This window comes from Gallus gallus, chromosome 5, assembly GCF_016699485.2.
Source record: "Gallus gallus isolate bGalGal1 chromosome 5, bGalGal1.mat.broiler.GRCg7b, whole genome shotgun sequence".
Lineage (NCBI taxonomy): Eukaryota > Metazoa > Chordata > Aves > Galliformes > Phasianidae > Gallus > Gallus gallus.
In genome coordinates, this window is record NC_052536.1 from 23,138,734 (window position 1) to 23,157,254 (window position 18,521).

Consider the following 18,521-nt stretch of genomic DNA (forward strand, 5'->3'; position numbering starts at 1 on the left):
GACATTTTCTTCTCTGATGTGGCCTCCTCAGAAAACAGGTTACATGTGTTAATGATTATGGGAAATAATTTTGTTACATTCTTTTGCTCTGACTGATTTTTTGTCATTATGATGGTCCAGATGAAGGTTCTAGGTGTTAGCTATTGGAGGGAGTGTAGTTGAATGGTCTCTGCTTGAGATTTATCAAGTTAAACTACCAGACAGGCAACGTGTGGGGAGGGAGGTAGAGTTGTAGAGAAAAACAGGTACATAAGCTGTTGTCCTTAGACCCAGTTTGTAATGCTGGCTAATGAGACCCATGCTAAGGAATTGTTAGTTCAGGCAACCTAGGCAGTGCAGTGTTGGTTGGTCTGCGTTCCTGTCTACCTTCATCCTCTTGTTCCATTGCATCACAGTTCTCTCCCATGCTTTCTGGTCCAGCACCATTCCAATTTTCTGGGGAATCTGGAAAAGGTTTGGGGATGGACAGTTGATTGCCCCTCAGAAAATCTAAGGAAAACTTGTGTCTCAACTTGGAATTAACCCATTGAAAATGTAGCTTCCAAGTCCAAATTGCATACCAACATGAGCTGCTGCCTAGCAGGTTGCAGGAAAGCATTAAGCTGTACAAAAGATGTTTGCTTTTCAGAGCTGAATCTCTGAATAATATAATCTGATATAGTAGATATCAGATTATATATAGATATAATCTGATCTGTTTCATTGTTTTTGCTTTTCAAGCCCATACACTTCAGATACCAAACTAGTGCAGACCAGAGAGCAGAGCTTGATATTTGTCCTACAGGTGCATGGAGCTTTCATTCTCCTGTATTTCTGCAGTGTTTGGGAAGCAGTTTTACAGCTGTGCTAACTACCCACAGTCTTAACAGCTCTTCAGCTCTCATTTTAGTGTGGGTAAAATGGATGCAAAGGGATGTGAACTGAGTGATTTGTTACTTGCAGACTTGTGCCATTCTCGTGATCTCTGGACATTAATTTATCTCATCTCTGTCCTGTTGCTGTGGGAGGTGGTCAAACTGAGCAATTTTCAGAAGGTTGTTCAAATGATTTAAAATGTATGAGTTGTATGTTATTTCTGTGTAAGGTTTGTTTTGTTTGATAGCAAAAAATGAACTGTTGATGCTGAAAGCCTATGCACTTGACAGTTTCCTGTTCCTCCCTGGTGAATTAAGATGAGAAGTGAAGGCTAGAAGGGACCTAGTTGTCTTGCTGTCTGATGGCTGTGCTATTTGTTCCCATCATTTTAACTCAGCAGCCCACTGAATGACATGCAGAATCTTATGGTGGCAGGATTTCTTGTGTTCTGCAGCTATATGCCAATCTGTTTGCTAAGTACTTAGGGGCACGTGTATGTTTCTCTAGCAGATGCTTGCTCTTGCTGCTGGATTAGTGGCTTCTTTTAACATCCTGTAAAGTGACGTGTCTCCTTTGCCAGCTTTGTTGCTGCAGGGAGACTGAACGGTTGTTTGTTTGTGCCTCCTAGGCTGTTCTGCCTTTTGTCTTATTAAGTAACTTTCTGTTTTTGTTTCAGAGAGTTTTCAATGTTCTGTACCCAATGCCTGCTGACCAGAGAAGACACGTCAGCATAAACTCTGCTCGCTGGCTACCTGAACCAGGCCTGGGATTAGCATATGGCACCAACAAAGGGGATCTGGTGATTTGCCGACCAGAGTAAGTGTTTGCTTTACATGGAGTTATAACTGCTTTTGTTGTTCTTTTCTTAGGCCACTGGGAATAAGATGTCTTTTCACTGCTTGGGGCATTGTACTTGAAGTGCCTCCCCCAAATAAGTAGTCATGATACTCCTTTTGGACTACAGCATTGTTAACTCTGTCTCATACAATCTTCGTTAGTTTTGCTGACTTATGAGGAGCATCTTATTAGCTCATTTTATTTCCAGTATCTGTCTTGGATTTCTGAATCCTTTGTTTTATATTTGTCTAGTGCAATATCTTTCAGTCTCTTCAGATTTAGCATTTCCACAACTTGTCAATGAGTGTAGCAAATATAAGGTGTTAGAGATACATTTCATTTCCACCAGCCACAGGTTGAAAATGCTGACCTAGACTTACCAAACATTTATTGCAATGTTCAAGTATGAGATTCTATGAACCGCAGAGGTTTTTGTCATGATTATGAGCAAGCCAGTGAATTTTGATCCACACCTGAAAGCCCAATGGTGTGATGTGTAGACTTTAGCTCTCTTTTATTTATGCAGTGCCATAGGGGGTGTAACTTTGCCTTTGTAAACCTGCAGTTAATCACAAGCTTATTTAAATGTTGTGTCACACAGATGATGACTGAGAGTGAGCAGTGAAACATAAATCACTTTTAGTGTTCTTGGTGGTTTACATACAACACTTTGAGACCCTTTTCTCCATTATCGCATGCAAGAGGTTCTTTTGGTGCAGTCCTTCTCTTGTGCTACAAGAGTACTTCAGAGATTTCTCTGCTTCAGTTATTTCCTGGTATTAAGCTGCCTCAATATTCTTTTGAGTTGTGTTGAAGCTCTTTGTAACTTGGAGTCTGGCAGCTAGAAACTTGCAGCACTGCTGGAGATCTTACCAAATGCATGTGGCCTCCATCTGTTGTGCACGAGATCAAGCATGTGGTGCTTGTCAGGAGTCATATGATCACTGTAGAACCACTACATAAATCAGAATAAATATGTACAATTGTAATAGTGACTAATACAGTACAGTCTTCTGGTGAAATTTGCTGTTAGAATTCAGATTGGACCAATTTCAATAGCACAAAATGCCAATGCTCTTCAAAAGGCTTTCTAGTTCTCTTGAACTTAGTCTTTCATCAAGGCCTTATTTGTACATTAACTTCTACAAGATATTATTATGGAATAAGCTGTAATCACTCTCTTCCAGGAAAAATGGCTTTCCTCAAGACTAGTTTTTGTACTTTCTAAGCAGAGGAATAATTTGGGAGTAGCAGCTTTCCTCTTCCCAAATGCTAGTTACTGCAAGTTACTTTCAGTGTAGAGAAGCGATAAGATCTAGTCTATTGATTATGACTCATGAGATTATCTTGGACAAAAACCTGGGGAAAGGGAAGGAAAAGGGGAATCAAAGTGGCTTGATTGAGTGTCCTCTGCAGAGTCAAGCTTGGTTTGCCTATCTCGACTTGCCACATCCTGTGTTAAATATGTGTTCTGGTGCTTGCAGTAGCCCCAAGCTGAGTGCCATGTCTCTTATTGGCATCTCCCTAATTAAAGACACAACAGGAACTCCTTTGTGTGTTACAGGTGTGCTGCTAGTCTTTTTGTAGCATCTTTGTGAAACCTTTCTTAGCTCACCTAGTTGCTTTGGACACTTTTCAGTCTCCTTATTTCCATCCTAGCAACAGTCACGCACAATTTCAACAAAAATGAACTTTTTGAATATGAACATGAGACAGTGAATAGAAAGGTGGGATATTTATCAGTAGTTTGATCAGAATGCTTCAACAGGTTCCCTACTGGTGGATTGGAATAACTGATGCTTGTGATGATTACTGCAGACTTCACATGGACTTCTTTGGAGCAGGATTCCTGATATATTCTGTTCTGAAATGCATCATTTTGTAGGCCAATTACAGCCAGATTGACTTAAAAGTCTGTGCATAAGGATTTAGATATTCATTGATCTGAAGAGTTTGCATGGAGGCTCTAACATGAGAACATGCAAATAAGTAACTCTATCAGAGCTGAAGTGGTTTGCATCTGTGGTGTCTGTTCTGGGTCTACCTGAAAAGTCGTCAGAGAAAGAGGAGAAATTCTGATGTGTAGATGGCATCTCAGTAGCTCTTGGCTTAATGGACTTAGTGTCTGATGACTTTGACTTGAGAAATGAGAGAGAAAGACAAAAAGTATTTGTGTTGTTTCCATAAACAGTAATACAGAAGGGAAGAAATATTAAAGAACTAAGCAATCAACAAAGTATGATATGGAGATAGTCTAATAAACAGCAGAGATCCAAAACACATTGCACTGCTGAAAACACCCCCACTGTTTTAATTTGGCAAAGAAAACAGTGGTCAGTAGCAAACAACTGAGATGGTTATAATTCTCTGGGTCTTTATTCCCATGTACAATGAAAGCATTAGAAACCAAGTACTACAGGAATAACATAAACAGGTTGGAATAGCAGCTGTGCCTCTTATACAGGGCTTGAAATGAAGAGTTTAGGGAAAAAGAGTTGAGTAGGCTAGAAGTACAAACTAACACACAAACAGCAACGCATAACTTGAAGCTTCATGGGCTGATAATGAGAGGTTATGCAAGTAGTTCTTCCAGAAATCTAAAGAAATTGTAATTAAAATCTGAAGTTTAGGACTGTATTGCTAGGTTAGGGTAGCACTGATGACATTTTTTTCTTCCAGATGGGAATGGGGAAGGTCAGGATATGCTGGCAATCCATAATGTGAACTCAGTACACAGATTTATGGGATATATTGTGAAGGAAGGGGAAATTAAAACTATGAGGAGTAGGTTCAAATGCAATATGATGTGACTGTGGTAAGGTACAGCAGGTGGATACCTATCACTGGGAATTTTATGTACAATAAAATGGTATGCTTCTGGTCTTAACACATTTTAGTAAGGCAATTAGCATGTTGGGACTACAATAAATCTAGTCACATTGTTATGAATTAGAACAGGTCTTGGTAAGGAGCAAGTAAAGGTCTGCTGAAGGAAGGAATACAGCAGGATCGAAAGCTGAACACTATCACAAAAGAAGTTACTGATGGACCTTCAGAACCTATTCTGAGGCTGGTTGTTATTGCTTTTTACACTAATTCCTTGTAAGGGTGTGCTGAGTAAATTTGCAGAGAATGTGACATTAGCCTTGTCATTGCAGAGAAGGATCAGAGTATCACATAAGAATTGGATTGCCTTGTAAATTACTGAAGCTATAGAAATGAGATAGAATTTAATAGTACGAAGTGCACTTAGTGACTAATAACACTGAGCTCAGTAGTTAAAATGGCAGAGGGGGGAAAAGGCCTGAGGTTTTCCTTGATTGGAGGTGATTGAGCCATCAGTACAGGTGGCTGTAAAAGTAACAAATTTGTTTCTAGGATGAAACACAAGATACTTAGCAGTAGAGATAGCTGAATGTTAGTATTGCTGTAGAAGCAACTAGATATAAAAACAGAAACAGTTTCAAATTCATCTATTCACATCTAGTATTGTAGTTGAGAACAGCAGCTAGCAATGTCAGTGGAATGAACACTTATCTAAGAAAACCTGCAGCTGGGGGTCTTCAGCCTACAGAGGAAGGCTGAGGAGGGGAGCTTATATATAGCCTTCCCTAAATGCCCAGGAAAGGAGAACTATTTACACTTGCATACTTTCTACTAGTCATTCACTGTGGCTATGTTATGGGTGCAAACTAGAGAAAGGCTTCTAACCGAATGATTCCTGCAATAGCTTGTAAGTTGTTTGGGTGGGTGCAAAAGGCTCAGATACTTGAAGATGTCAGATATGAGGTAGGTTAGCATTTACCACTCACTGTGGCCTTGAGATCTAGTACAGGGGGTGCGGCAGAGCCACGTGGATTTCTCCCACCCTCATATCCTACTGTGCACTGCCTTTTCTGCATAGCTTCTAGTGCCTTTTAGCCTCCTCCAGGCTGTTTCTCGTGCACCGTATGCTGCCTGACTTCAAATGTAGCTATGGCTAGTGCTAATGCTCACCAGGGTTTTGTACATCTTTCTTGGCCCTCCACAGCACAAGGCTGGGTTCTGTTCCCGAATCCTTGATATTTTTCAAAATGGAATGAAAGCCACAGCGTCCCATGCAGTAGAAACACCTCTACTAAATTAAATAGGAATTTTTATTTTTAGTGCTCATAACCTTTCCTATCCTGTCACATCCTATCAGGAGCTTTCCCATTCAGAAACACCCCCAGTGCAGGATCTCAAATGTCTCGTAGAACATGAACAGATCAGACTGAAATTGAGGAGGAGCAGACTGCATGCTGCTTTCTGGCCATTGCTGGCTTCTCTTGTAAAGGATTATCAAGGGAGAAAAGCAGGGTCCACATATCAATTCTTTGTAATTTCGTCTTGAGTCCCTCCACTGGCTAGGAGTACATTCCAGAAGATCTCAGTGCTCAGATGCTTTTGAAAATACGAACTTACAACCCCCAGTGTTCTGAGAATGATGTTTCAAAACTGAACACTGAAGGTACCTCGCCTTGAGCTGGCTCTGTAGTGCAGGCAGCTGCATGTAAGAGAGACACATTTCTTCAGCAGACAGAGCCTCTGATAATGGAATTAAAATGCCTCCTGAAGTTGCAACTGATTCAAAGACTGCATCCCATGGAATTCTCTCATTGGAAAGTAGGTGTGGAGAGTCTCAAATTAGTTCAGTGCTATGCAGTGTGCATATTTTAATTCTTTTAAGTGAGCTCTGCCTCTAACATGAAATAATTCTGTGAAAGTTCTTTTCACAAGGAATGTCGATGCTGTGTAGGATCCTTGCAGTTCTCTGCAAATGTCATTCCGGTTTTTTCTTCTTCTGAGTAGTGCATATGCTCTTATCTATGGATGGGGACAATGTGTCTGCAGTTATCAGTGCTGGTAAGGAGATGATAATCAATACTGCTGCTTGCTATGTCCTGTCTGCTGGTTGATTCCATTCATCAGGCTCTTCAGCCTTCTGCAGTGATACCTTCCAGCAGCACAAGCCCTGGTGCATTTTTTTTTGCCTTTAAAGAATAGCTTCTGGAGGATGGAGTTAACAATAAGTCAGGAGGAGCTCTCTTCCTTTATATGTATCCAAGAGATGTTCACTAACCTGCCCAGGGAATATTTCCATATCTGTTAACTGGGGTAGCTGGAGGTATTAGTTAGGCCAGAGTCCTCTCTGCAAATGACTTCTTGAAAGGCAGCATCTGGGCAGTGTCTTTTGGTTGTGGCCAAGTAAGCAAATCCACATTCTGAACTTTTCCTGCCTGTTAACCTTAAGATGCAGCGCATTTTCTAAATGAAGGTAGAAGATGTGGCTTGATTGATAAAAAGATGAAAAAAGAGGACAAGCTTGCTTACCTTTGGATTTTGTTGTTCATACATTTGAATAAAAACTAAACTGAATTATTTCCAAACTGTGGAAAGTCTGAGTATCCTGAGTGCCGAGAGGCTCGGACATTGCAGATGCGTGAAAAGTAGAGTGGTAATATGAAGGCTTGAAACAGCATCTCCTTTTTGATTTTGATTTTATTCCAGCTCTGTTTCCATTTCTGTATGTGAATTTGATATCCACAATGAATGATGGCATTAGGTAGAAGATACCTTCATGCAATTCCATTTAATATGTCTATGAATCCTAGAGATAAAATCTGACAGTTGCTTTAAGTCTTCAGTTATTAACAAGTTCATTTCCTTCACCCAGTTCAAGATAAGCTGCAGCACTGACTCGTTAGTGACATTAGTTTTCCTCCTTGGGACAGGGAACTTGGTTCAGAGCTCAGTGGTAAAGAAACTGCACCTGTTGCTTACTGGTTTGTTTATAATGCCACTGTGCTTCTGCAGGACCTTACTGGTTCTCAGACTGAGTAGCAATCTTTCTATCGCAGATCGCAACCGTGTGCTTCCAGAACAGTTAGCAAATGCTTTACTTCATTCTATTCAGATCACATCTGCCACCTTCTCTTCCTTTTCTTTTTTCCTAGTTCTATCTACAAAAGCAATTAAATTTCATGCAGTCAATTATCTGACTTACTAAATCCCCCTGCCTACTGCATGTGGCTCATTCTTTCATTGTTTTCAGATTTATTCTCTTTTCTCTGTTACATTACTCTCCTTAATGATAAAAGTTGCATTTAGGAGAGAGTAATTGTCACATTAAACATGACTTTCTTTCTGAAGAATGATGCTAAGTTGGCTTTTTTGGCCTTTTGTCACTTTCCCATTTTATTCTAACTTTTTCAAAATTAGGTATGACTGCCTCAAAAAGTTAACTTTTTTTTTTCCTTTTCCTTTTAAAATTAATGATGCAACTCGCTGCTGTGCCTGGCTTCGTCTTTTACCAAAGACTTTTCCTACTCCTAATTGCATAAATACCATTGGATTTTTTATTAAGTGGAGACTTCAGAGAGAAAATTCAGTATCTCAGCCACTTCGAGTCATCATTGATTTTATCCTTAGCCTCACTGATAAATAGACCTTTCTTCATTCAAGTACCATTTTCCTCATGCTTATTTTTAGAATGTCTTTTCCCTCTTTGGCACTGCCAGTCCGTCCTGCTTTCTTATAACCTTTTTTCTCTGCAGGTCCGTATTAGACTTGCTTCCTTGCTTGGTTGTTTGTTCCCTTGGCTTTCCAATAAAATCATCTTTGATCTTCCAGGCTTTGATCCAGTTTATTTGTGGAGTTACTGGTTGTCCCTTACGCATGCATTTTTCAGCAAGATTGTGGTGATTTGAGTTAGCAAGTGAAACAGCCAACTTCTTCTTCATTTTCTTTCCCTATTTTAAACCCACAAGCTGCCTGGTGCTGTAAATGATTTCAACTCTGTGTCTTCAAAAATGTAATTGCAGTAATAATTGTGGAGGTTTGGAATTTGGAGAAGATTCCCCTGCGTGTTGAACTGAACACTTTCAGTTGTCTGATTTCAAAACTGCAGAAGATAAAAGCATAGAGGTTGCCCTGCTGTTGGATCTCATTGAGATTAGACCAAGGCAGGGTCTTGGTTGTGGAGTTTGGCAGCTTTGCATGTGCTCAGAGCAATATTCTGTTTGAAGAAGGAGAAAAAAAGAAAAAAGCATTTGCTATGCTTGCTGATTTTAAGCACTTATTTTGACACTGATTTCTCCCATTCTAAACACATTCTAAATGTTTTCCTGGTTAAGTACGTTGACATAAGATCTACAAAACAAGCTGACTTCAAACTTGCTGTATTTGAATCAAAGTGATTGTTAGTTTCTGCTGAAACTCCAGTGAAAGTTCAAAGACTGACATGTGAGTTTGGCTCGCCAGACTTGTAGCAGTTTAAGATGTTTAAGGCCTTAGAAGGCTTAAGCAATTTGTACTCCCCTGAAGTCTCCTAACATTGTAAGTTGTCTAAGCCACTGAAAGAGCTCATAGATCATAAACAGCTTAAGACATTCTGAGTGTTCAAAGCTTATTCAGAGTATAGTATGCCTATAATCACTTAAAGCAATTAACAAGGCTTTGGGTTTCGAAGGAATTTAGGCAAGTTATCCATCTTTAGAGCTTGGTTTAAGGTGATACTAAGCTGGAAAGTTTTTGTTTAGGGAACCTAACAAATTCCAGAGTGCAGAGGAACCTTTCAGTCTCTACAAGCTGTTTCGCATGGTTGAAGCCACTTAAGTGATATTGTGGAATACAGGCAAGCTTTTGAGTGAGGAGAAAGTCAGCAAACATTCAGGAAATTCTTCTGCCCTGTTTATTCCAGGCTATTTGGCCTGCAGGGCATCTTCTTATTCACATAAACATCCATTTGTTAATAGTGTTAGAACTACTGTGTAGTGCCCTATATGATACACAAAGATCTTACCAGCTTTGCAGTAGAAAATCTTAATTTGAAGTCTTCCTTTCTTTGTGCTTTGTCCATCTGCTTACAGTGTTGTAATAATATAAATATTTTTCATTGTGGCCCCAATATGCCACTCCAAATGAGGGTATGTCTCTCCTAATGTCAGAAGAGTTGATATCTCATTACAACATGGGTAGCACAGGAGTCAAATACAGAGGATTCCCAGTTTTCTCTCCGGAGTGAGTTGTAACTTCTATTTCCTGCTGAGAGTGGCATGAAAAAGCTCTCAGCAAAGCTGCTATAAAAAGCAATTGTGGCACTTTGATAGAGGAATTAGCATGGGCATGAAAGTCTGCAAGAGACTTTTCTTGTCCTTATTTTCAACACAGATTTTGCTGTGTAGCTTCTTGTCCCTTAAGGACAGTACTTTTAACCATGATATTTGTTTTTAGGTCCCAAGATGATCATACATTCACACTTTCATGCAAAACTCTCACCTTCTGAGCTGTCATTGTCTTGATGCTTAATTTGCATTAATCACTCGTGTTGAAAAACTGATTTCTTAATCTAGGACCTGCTTCCCAGGAATTCCTCTTGCACTTTCTGTTGATGCTTCTTCCGTTATAGTCTGGATCAGAAGAAACCACTCAGCTTGCACTCTTTCTGCTTTGTTAATATATTTTTCTCTTTGAGGTCTCTCTAACAGCTTAACTGAAGGATACTTTCTGAGCTTAAATGTCACGTTTTCACCTGGGGAAGAAGACTGTTAGAGATGTGCCTTCTGTAAATCTTACCCACTGGCTCCAGGAGCCTGGATTGTATCCAGTTTTATTTGCCCCCTGGTGGGCAGAACAAGCTTATGCATATTCACCCTGTGGAGGTGCTATTAGGCACTGGTGCCTCCAACTTGAGAAGGCTGATCTCGTTTAAGTGGTGTGAGTTTGAAGGGAACCTCTTAAAAAATCCCAGTATTTAACATAGCTGGCAGAGTTTCACAATTGAATAAACTGGACCAGTCATCTTACATAGTATTCTAGGTTGAGTTGGCATCCTCCCTGAAGCAGGCACGAGGTTACCAGCTGTGCCAAGCTGCTTGCTGTCCTGTTTTTTCAGCACCTTTGGCAATTCAACTAAGTATCAGGATGAGTTTTTATATAGTTGCTGCTTTCCACGTAGGCAAAGCTTGCAGAATTCTGGAAAACTAGCAGGCCGTATGACTGTAGGGATCCACACAGTCAAAATACACCTGCTGCTACCTGTAGTGAAGAGATGACCTTTTCTTTGCTCTCCTGGATGTGATCAATAGGATAATTTCATATGCTACTTAAATACCTGTGGTTCTTAAACTGCAGCCCTTGTGTTCTGTGACTTACCTTGTTAGACATTCCTATATTCAGTCTCCAACTCTTCCCTGGCTAATCACACATGGGCTGTGCTCCAAGGCTATGCTCTGAAGTAGGAGGTGCCAGTGAAGCTGCCACCTTGATCAAAGGGAACAACTGCCCAACAATGCTGCTCCAGGAATCCTATGCTGATTTCATACAGTTTGCACTGCAGCCAGTTTTCTCTTGGATCTGCCTCTGCACGTGGCTCATCGAATGTACAGAAAGCTAAATATTTATGAAGTAGGATGTTAGAAATGATTGTTTGCCTACCCAGGCAACTGCTGAGAGTGCCAAACTTTGCCTTGTACTGACAATAACGTTGCTTGGCTAATCGTGAGAGCCAGGAATGGGGATTGCTGTGCTGATCAGTGCATGCTGGCAGAAGAGATAATGAGCTACCGACAAGGATGCATCTGGAGTCTGTCCAGGCATTGCACTGCATGGAATACCACGCACTGATTCTTCATTCCTGAGACAGAACAATGGATTCCTGTTCCTGTCATGGTATCACCTTGCTCTCTGTGATTCCCCCTATGTTTGCTTGACGTGGTTTGAATGCAGTAAGAGTTAACAAGTTTAAGCAAAGGGAGGAAAGTGCACTGTGGGGAATTAAAATCCTTTGTAAAGTAACCTGGCTCTTAATGATCTTGAATGGGCAGTATATTTGAGAAAATAGCTTTAAAGAGTAACTTAGAGAAAGTGAGCATTTGGTAGCATGAAAATCAGATATTCACCTGGCTATGTGCTACAGTGCTTTGCAGTGCAGTATGTCTGTTCCATGCTGGGCTTGCCAGAAGCGTACATGATAGAAATGGGTTTGTACTGATACTTTTATATGTAGGGAAGGATTGCAGGCAGCAGTGTCTTAATCAGAAATTGATTCGATGCTGTAGCAGACAAATTTGCTGCTGCTGAGTCTTTCCATGTGGCAGGATCTGAAGGAGAGAAATGAACTTGGCCATTGTTGGTACATTCTTCAATATTGGGGATGACTCAAGTGAAAAGACAGTAAGCAAGTATTATTTCTGCCTTTCTGGACATCCATAACCTACTTGCAAATGATTTCTTTGTTTTGCCATCTTGATGCTGAGCTTTATTGTTACAGTAGAATTGAAGAGCCTTTGTCCTAATCTTCCTTCTCTTAAACCCCTGATTTTGGATATACCAGCTGGGCCATTACCGAAATGCCTGTCGGTCTGTGCTGACTGCTGCTCTGTCAGTTTACTCTTCAAATACTGTTCAAGACAGTATGATAAGTAGTGTTTCATTTCTTTCTCGTTACATGTGAATCCTTTTGTCATTAACTCCTAGAGTTTGATTCTAGGTTCTTCAGGGGACTGTACATGAGCTATGTAGCCCAGTGCAGGAGGAGGGGCTGTGTTACTGAAGTTGTCTCCATTTGGTACTTAGCAGGCTCCACTCAGCATCCTTATTCAGCTCTCAGCAAAGCATGCAAGTCTGTGCCCTTCATCTTCTTCAAGCTCGTTAATAACATGAGCTGGACAGAGGCTTGCTCTGCTGGGAAAGCCTGTCAGAGAGCAGCTCTGCATCTGACAAAGCTAATGGAAATTTCCAGTGAGGGCTTAGAGACAGCCATAAAAAGGAAAAAAATAAGAACTTGACTAAATGGACTTCACTGTCCATGACTGACACAGTGTGGAGAATTGCAATTTTTCACCCAGAAGCCTTTGGCAATGAATGTCCTCCTTATTGCGTCCACATCCAAGTGGCAACATGCTCCATGCTATGCAGAGCTTCTACCTTATGCCTTGGAAAATGTAAAGGGCTTCCAGCATTTCCATGCTTGGAGTTTGATGGAGCAAAAGCTAAATGCTTCCTGAAAAATATTCATTTCTCCAGTGTAAGCTCTTCTTCTGTGAAATGAATAGTCAAGCCTTGATTTGCAAATCTCCTGGGAAACGTGCTGCAAAAGGCTTGCTAATTTACAAAAATCAAGCAATATTTTGCAAAGGGCGTAAAAAACCCTCCAGGTTTTCTGCCAAGGGAGGTTGCACTGTTTTAAATAGGTGTGGTTAAACCAGTGCAAATCCTTAAGCTTAATTGAAAATCTGTTTTAAACCCAAGTAATTGTGGTTATCACGTCTTACGTGCTTAAGTTGGTTTAAGGTGCAAACGTGATCAATTTTCTAATGCAGACAAGGTCAAAAAACTGTCACTTAACCCATAAAATAGTGGCATTTCCTTGATGAAATATTTGCTAATCGTGAGGTGGTGATCTTTGTGTAAATGATACTATGCAGCTGACTCCCTCAGGCATTTGCTTTCTCCACTGTGTCTTGATACAGTCTGAAGAATCCTTTGCATAGTCTCCCAACAATCGTCCTAAGGCTGTAAGGTAGATACCTGCCTTATGGCTGTGGATTCCACATCAGAGAGGTGTACACGCATGCAAAAGAAAGCAAAGATCATGCCAAGGGCTTTACTCCTGGAATGCTGTTACAAGAGGTAGAGCTGGGAAAGAGTAAGTTGTTTGGTTGGCCCTGGTGGGAGAAAAGTGCTGAAGGGTAGCAGTGAGGATGCTTACTGCCCACTGCCTGCTCGGAGCCGGTTTTCTGGCCTTACGGGTAGACTTGCTTAGTCCTGGCTAAAAAGCCAGGTTGAAGTGGTGGTGAAGATGCTGAACTCCCATCGTGACCAAATCTCGTGACCTTGGCTTAAATGTCAGTCAGCAAAGGCAGCCGCAGCACCAGCTGCCACAGGCCTTCCTCCTGCAAAAGGAAAGCAAAGTCCTCGGTTCTCTGGCAGTAAATGAGTGGCTAATAGGTTCCTGGCAGTGAAACATGGTTGATAAATGGCAGCATTTAAAAGTAGTGTGCAAAGTCATGTATTCAGCGGAATGGCTATTGATTTCACTGTCCAGAGAAAGGTGTGAATTGACAGCATGGTGTTCAACTGGGATTTCCTATCCAAATCCTGACTGTATGACAGTGAGCTGCTGCAGAATGGGTGGGAGAACGGACAGGAGCATTTACTCCTGCGTTGTATGTCAGTATGATGCTGGTATCATGATGCTTCCGTAGAAGTAAGATGAATCACTCAAATGTGTATGTGTGCTGAGCTTTCTTTGTAGTACAGGTTTTTGGGTGTCTGGGGGAAGGAGAGAAATGCAGGATTGCCAGCTCGTGGTTTGCCCTGGGAAAGATTTTGCAATCTTCTGGTTTCTGGAAGTGGAAACTGACAAAAACAAGTAGCTCGCACAGAACATAGGTGAGGAGTACCAGTCATACAAGGTGGCTGTGGGGACCATGCCTGTACTTTGGGAAGCGTTAAAGTGTGAAGGGAGAGTTAGAAGAGCATGGATCTGTTTGGCTCTATTGTACAACAGCTGCAAAAACCAAGGAGGTTATTTTTTTCTGGAAGTTTTCACGACCAAGTTAGCAAGTCTCCCTTACCCAAGGAGTGGTGTTGCTTTGTAGGCAGCAGAGTGTGACAGTTAGGTTTCAGTGTACAAAGAATGGAACAACCAGGGAGGGACTGGCAGGTGTGCAGTGATAGGCTGTCATCCGTCAGTAAACTCTGAAGTCTTTGTAAATCAGCATCTCCGTGTCAGCTGCTTTCATGGGATGTAATACAGTGCAGGAGTAGTTCGGCAAAAAACCTGTAATGATCACTTCTGTAGACTCTGTGCATGGTTCTGTTGACCTAATTTTCTCCAGCTTTTGCCCTCGGCCCCAAGCTGAGATGCTGTCACCCAGCAGCCATGCCCCAGGCCTCCAGTAGGCGCAGCTTAATCATTGCAGCACACCTGACCTGCAGCATCCTTCCTTCTTCTGAACTGGAGTCTTACCGCAGTTCTGCTGAGACATCTCATTATGGAGGATGTATGTTTTCATTTATATGCATAAATACTGTATTTATGTTCATGCCTCAGTCATACTCAGCTAACAACAACATGTCGTGTATCCTTCTTTCAGACTGGATGAATGCTCTCAGACTACCTGAGGAGTGATGTGTGTCCCTCTCTTCAGATGCAGTTCCCTTCTGTCTTTGCAGGACTTCCTTCTCTTCTTTTTCTCCAGAGCAAGGTCCTTTTGCCACAGCGTCAATCCTGTGAATGGAGTAGGCTTACAGAGTGTGACAGATGATCCTTAGGCTTATATCAATGTTCCTCCTGTTACCCCAGGCTTCAAATAACTACAGTCTTGTCCATGCTCTAGCACTTTATGTAGGCAGGGCTTCTAGACTGACTAGGTCAAATCCCATACTCACCTGCTTTGATCCTGTAGGAGAAGGTGGGTGCTCTTAAGTGACTAGAAGGGCTCTTGTTTCTGTGTGGTATGGAGTAAGTTGGAATTCACTATTATCCTCTTCGTCAGAAATTGTAGGAGGTATACTTAGAGAATCATGGCTACAACAGCTTAGTGTCTTCAGCAGGGTAGCAGTGAATAACAGTACATTGTTGACCTTGCCTATGCCTGCGAAGTGCTTAGTCGGTCCTGGATTTACATATCTTCTTAGGCAGTGCACTGTGAAACTTCGTTGGAGCCTTGCTGCTTTGCTAAACTTAGTAACATTCGCTGTAAAAATTGAGTTTTGGACTTTTCCAGCACAGATATAGTTGATCCAGCACAAACTCTTTTGTAGAAACTTAACAGAATTCCCTCTGAGTCTGCCCTTGCTCTGCAGTGACCATCACTGGGAAAGCTGTATAGGGATTTATTTATAGGTAGAAAGAATGAGAACCAACAAAGAAACTAATTGTCAAATACAGAGCAGTGTTTTACTTAGCATTACCTAGAGCAGGAAACTCTGGAAGACACCACAAAGAGAATTGGTCTTCCCATTCCTATTCTTTGTTTAGTCACTTGGAGGTACGGTAACCTGATTTTATACACAGTTGTATGTCTTCATTTCCTGAAAATCTCTCTGCTCATATTGCTTCAGTGCTAATATTGAATTGAAATGAATGGGATATTCCAGAGCTATCTGGGTAATACAATACTCAGTGTTTGCAAGTGATGATGAACCCCTGTAATGAAAAGGTGAACTGAGCTAGACCCACACTCTCTGTGGGACAGGAATCAGCACTGTCCTCCATATTGTGGTGATGTAAAGCATGCTTGCTGAAACAGTGTCCTGCCATGCTAATAGTTCTTTCTTTGATGTTTCAAGGGCCTTAAACTCTGGAGTTGAATACCACTGGGACCAGCAGAATGAGAATGTCTTCACTGTGCATTCCAGCAGCAGGAGCACTGAGAGGCCTGGGTGAGTCTCCTGGGCATGGGTTAGAGCGAGCTGACTCTTTCTACTAACTTCATTACATCTGACAGCATCACTTTTTCCCATTTGTTCCCTTTGCCCCAGCAGTTTTAAGGACACAATTTTTGTCTCCTTTCACACTACTGTGTTAGGCCACTTGGGGTGCTTCCAGAAAGTGAGACACCCAAAAGTGCTGCCAGAGATAGTGAAGTACATGTGTCATCCATCGCCTTGGTAATACCCTTGAGCTGTAGGAGGAACACGTGGAGCTTCAAGCATCAGAGATGCTATGCTAAGTTAATGGTGCCTTTGGAGGATAACTGAACAATGTGGTGTTCATAGAGATGAGTGCAAATCCACTGGGTGGCCTCTGAATGATTTTCATCCTTTTGGTTTCTAGTCACGGGACAGTTGTTTCTCAGGACTGAACTCTAAAAACAAAGCTAAATCCCTTTAGAACCCTGTTGGCTGCTTCATCCGGTCTACCTAATGATGCACACATGCATTTAGTTATCCTAAACACAAAGGTGACAGTGCAGTACCATGCTTTTTCCCCGGTGAAAAGTGCTTTTCCTTAAGCTCATCATTCTTGTCAAGAGTGTTGCAGTCTTGTTTCTGAGCTATGAGCTTCAGGATCCCAAGGAAGTTATGAGCTGGTGTCTGTGCTGTCCTACAGCCTTTGTCTGACTGAAGACAAACAATGAAGTTGAGATTCCTCTATCTGCCATGAGTGGATATTGCCACTGCTTGCATTTTTTTTTTACTGTGTGTATCAGTCTTGTGTGATGGGCTGAGGAGCAGCCTGAAAGATGGGAGCTTCATTCCCTTTTTAGGGGATTTAAGCATCAGAGACAGAGACACTGCTTGAGAATGGACAAGCTCCTGAGAGAGGATAAGAAAAGCAAGACAGGTTTCAAAACCTTATGAAAGAATGTTGACTGTGAATGAGACAGTCTTTCCTAGAAACTCTTTACCATTCCCAGCACTTACAGCCAGAGGTCAGTTTTGGAAAGAGCATCCAAACATTACCAGTATTCAGCTTTTGTAGCTGAATACACTTCAACTGTTTGTCTCTGAGAAGCTAATGAGCCTTGAGGCGGTTCCTGTTATTTGCTTTGGAGAACAGAGAATTTCTCTTGTCTGACTGGAACAAGCAGAAATGCCTGCCAGAGTGCATTCATGTGTGATGCTGACAAACTAGGAGGTCCAGATGAGGGAAAAGATACAGGCTGTACCCTCAGGAGCAGAAACCGTCCTGCTGCAGAGAGAAGTGGTATCTGTGTTTATGGTCCTGCTCTGCATTTGTGTTGCCAACTGAACTCAGTGACCCTGAGAGCAAGTAGTTCTGCAGTCTGTGGTACTGCAGGGATACATATTTAAGCCTGTCAGAAACACTGCTTCCGTGGAAGGGTGAGTAGACTGAAAGACTCTCTTAGCCTAAAACTCAAAAGACCAGCCAGCTGAGGCTGGAGAGGTGTGTCTGTGTTTAAGTGCAGATGACCATTCACTCCAGCCCCAACCTGTGCAGTGGATGGAAGCTTCCTGGTTGGAGTGGAGACAGGAAGAGGCTCAGGTGGATGCTTCCATCTTGCTGGGATGTATTGCCTCCAATGCTTATGATCATATTTGTTTTTCTCTCTTTTCAGAACGAGCAGAGCCACGTGGAGGACAGATAGGGACATGGGCCTGATGAATGCCATAGGTCTACAACCCCGAAACCCCCCCACTTCTGTGACTTCACAGGGTACCCAGACCTTGGCGCCTCAGCTGCAGAATGCCGAGACTCAGACAGAGAGGGAGGTACAGGAGCAGGAATCCACCTCTGCAGGGACTGGGGAAGGTGAGGAGCTTATTTATTTGACAGAATTTACCTCATGGGTGAGGAGTTTCCATATAGATTCCATATCCCATGATGCATTTTTACACTTCTGCATCTCTTTAGCAAATATTTTTCCAGTCTAATTTAGCTGTAGCCAGGCCAAGATGATCATGGCAGTTTGTCCATATGAATAAAAAAGTCTTTTTCATGTGGTTTCACAGGGCAAAATCAGCTGTACAAAGACACAGTGATCTCGAGAAAAGCCAGTTGTATTTGCATCACTCCTCACAAATACTCTGTACTGTAACCGTCAGTAGGGCTGCAAACTGCTGAGGATCATCCTTAGCAGTTGGTCCTTCAACCTCTGCACCTGAAACCCATGCAAGCTTCACAAGCTCAGCCTCAGAATACAAAACAAAATACTGTAAATTAATTCTCATATCTGCCTTTGTGAGTATTCTGCTTAGTCTGATTGATGAAGGCTGTGATGAATGTCCAGCTCAGCTACTGGAAAACATCTCTAATGTTTCCCAGTGTGGGAGAAATTATCAGCATATAAAGGGCTTTGAGCAGCTGATGTGCAGTTCCTTTACGATAACAAATC

General features: G+C 41.8%; 1 protein-coding gene across 8 annotated transcripts in view; it reads left to right on the forward strand.

Moving 5' to 3' along the window:
- The window catches only part of AMBRA1 (autophagy and beclin 1 regulator 1), a 126,160-nt gene that overhangs the window by 98,839 nt on the left and 8,800 nt on the right, over positions 1 to 18,521 (forward strand). For all 8 annotated transcript variants that reach the window (XM_046942520.1, XM_046942522.1, XM_004941601.5 and 5 more), the window contains 3 exons: positions 1,532 to 1,671; positions 16,012 to 16,104; positions 17,745 to 17,938. In XM_046942520.1, the coding sequence (XP_046798476.1) occupies positions 1,532 to 1,671; positions 16,012 to 16,104; positions 17,745 to 17,938 (427 nt within the window). The remainder of the gene's footprint in view (positions 1 to 1,531; positions 1,672 to 16,011; positions 16,105 to 17,744; positions 17,939 to 18,521) is intronic.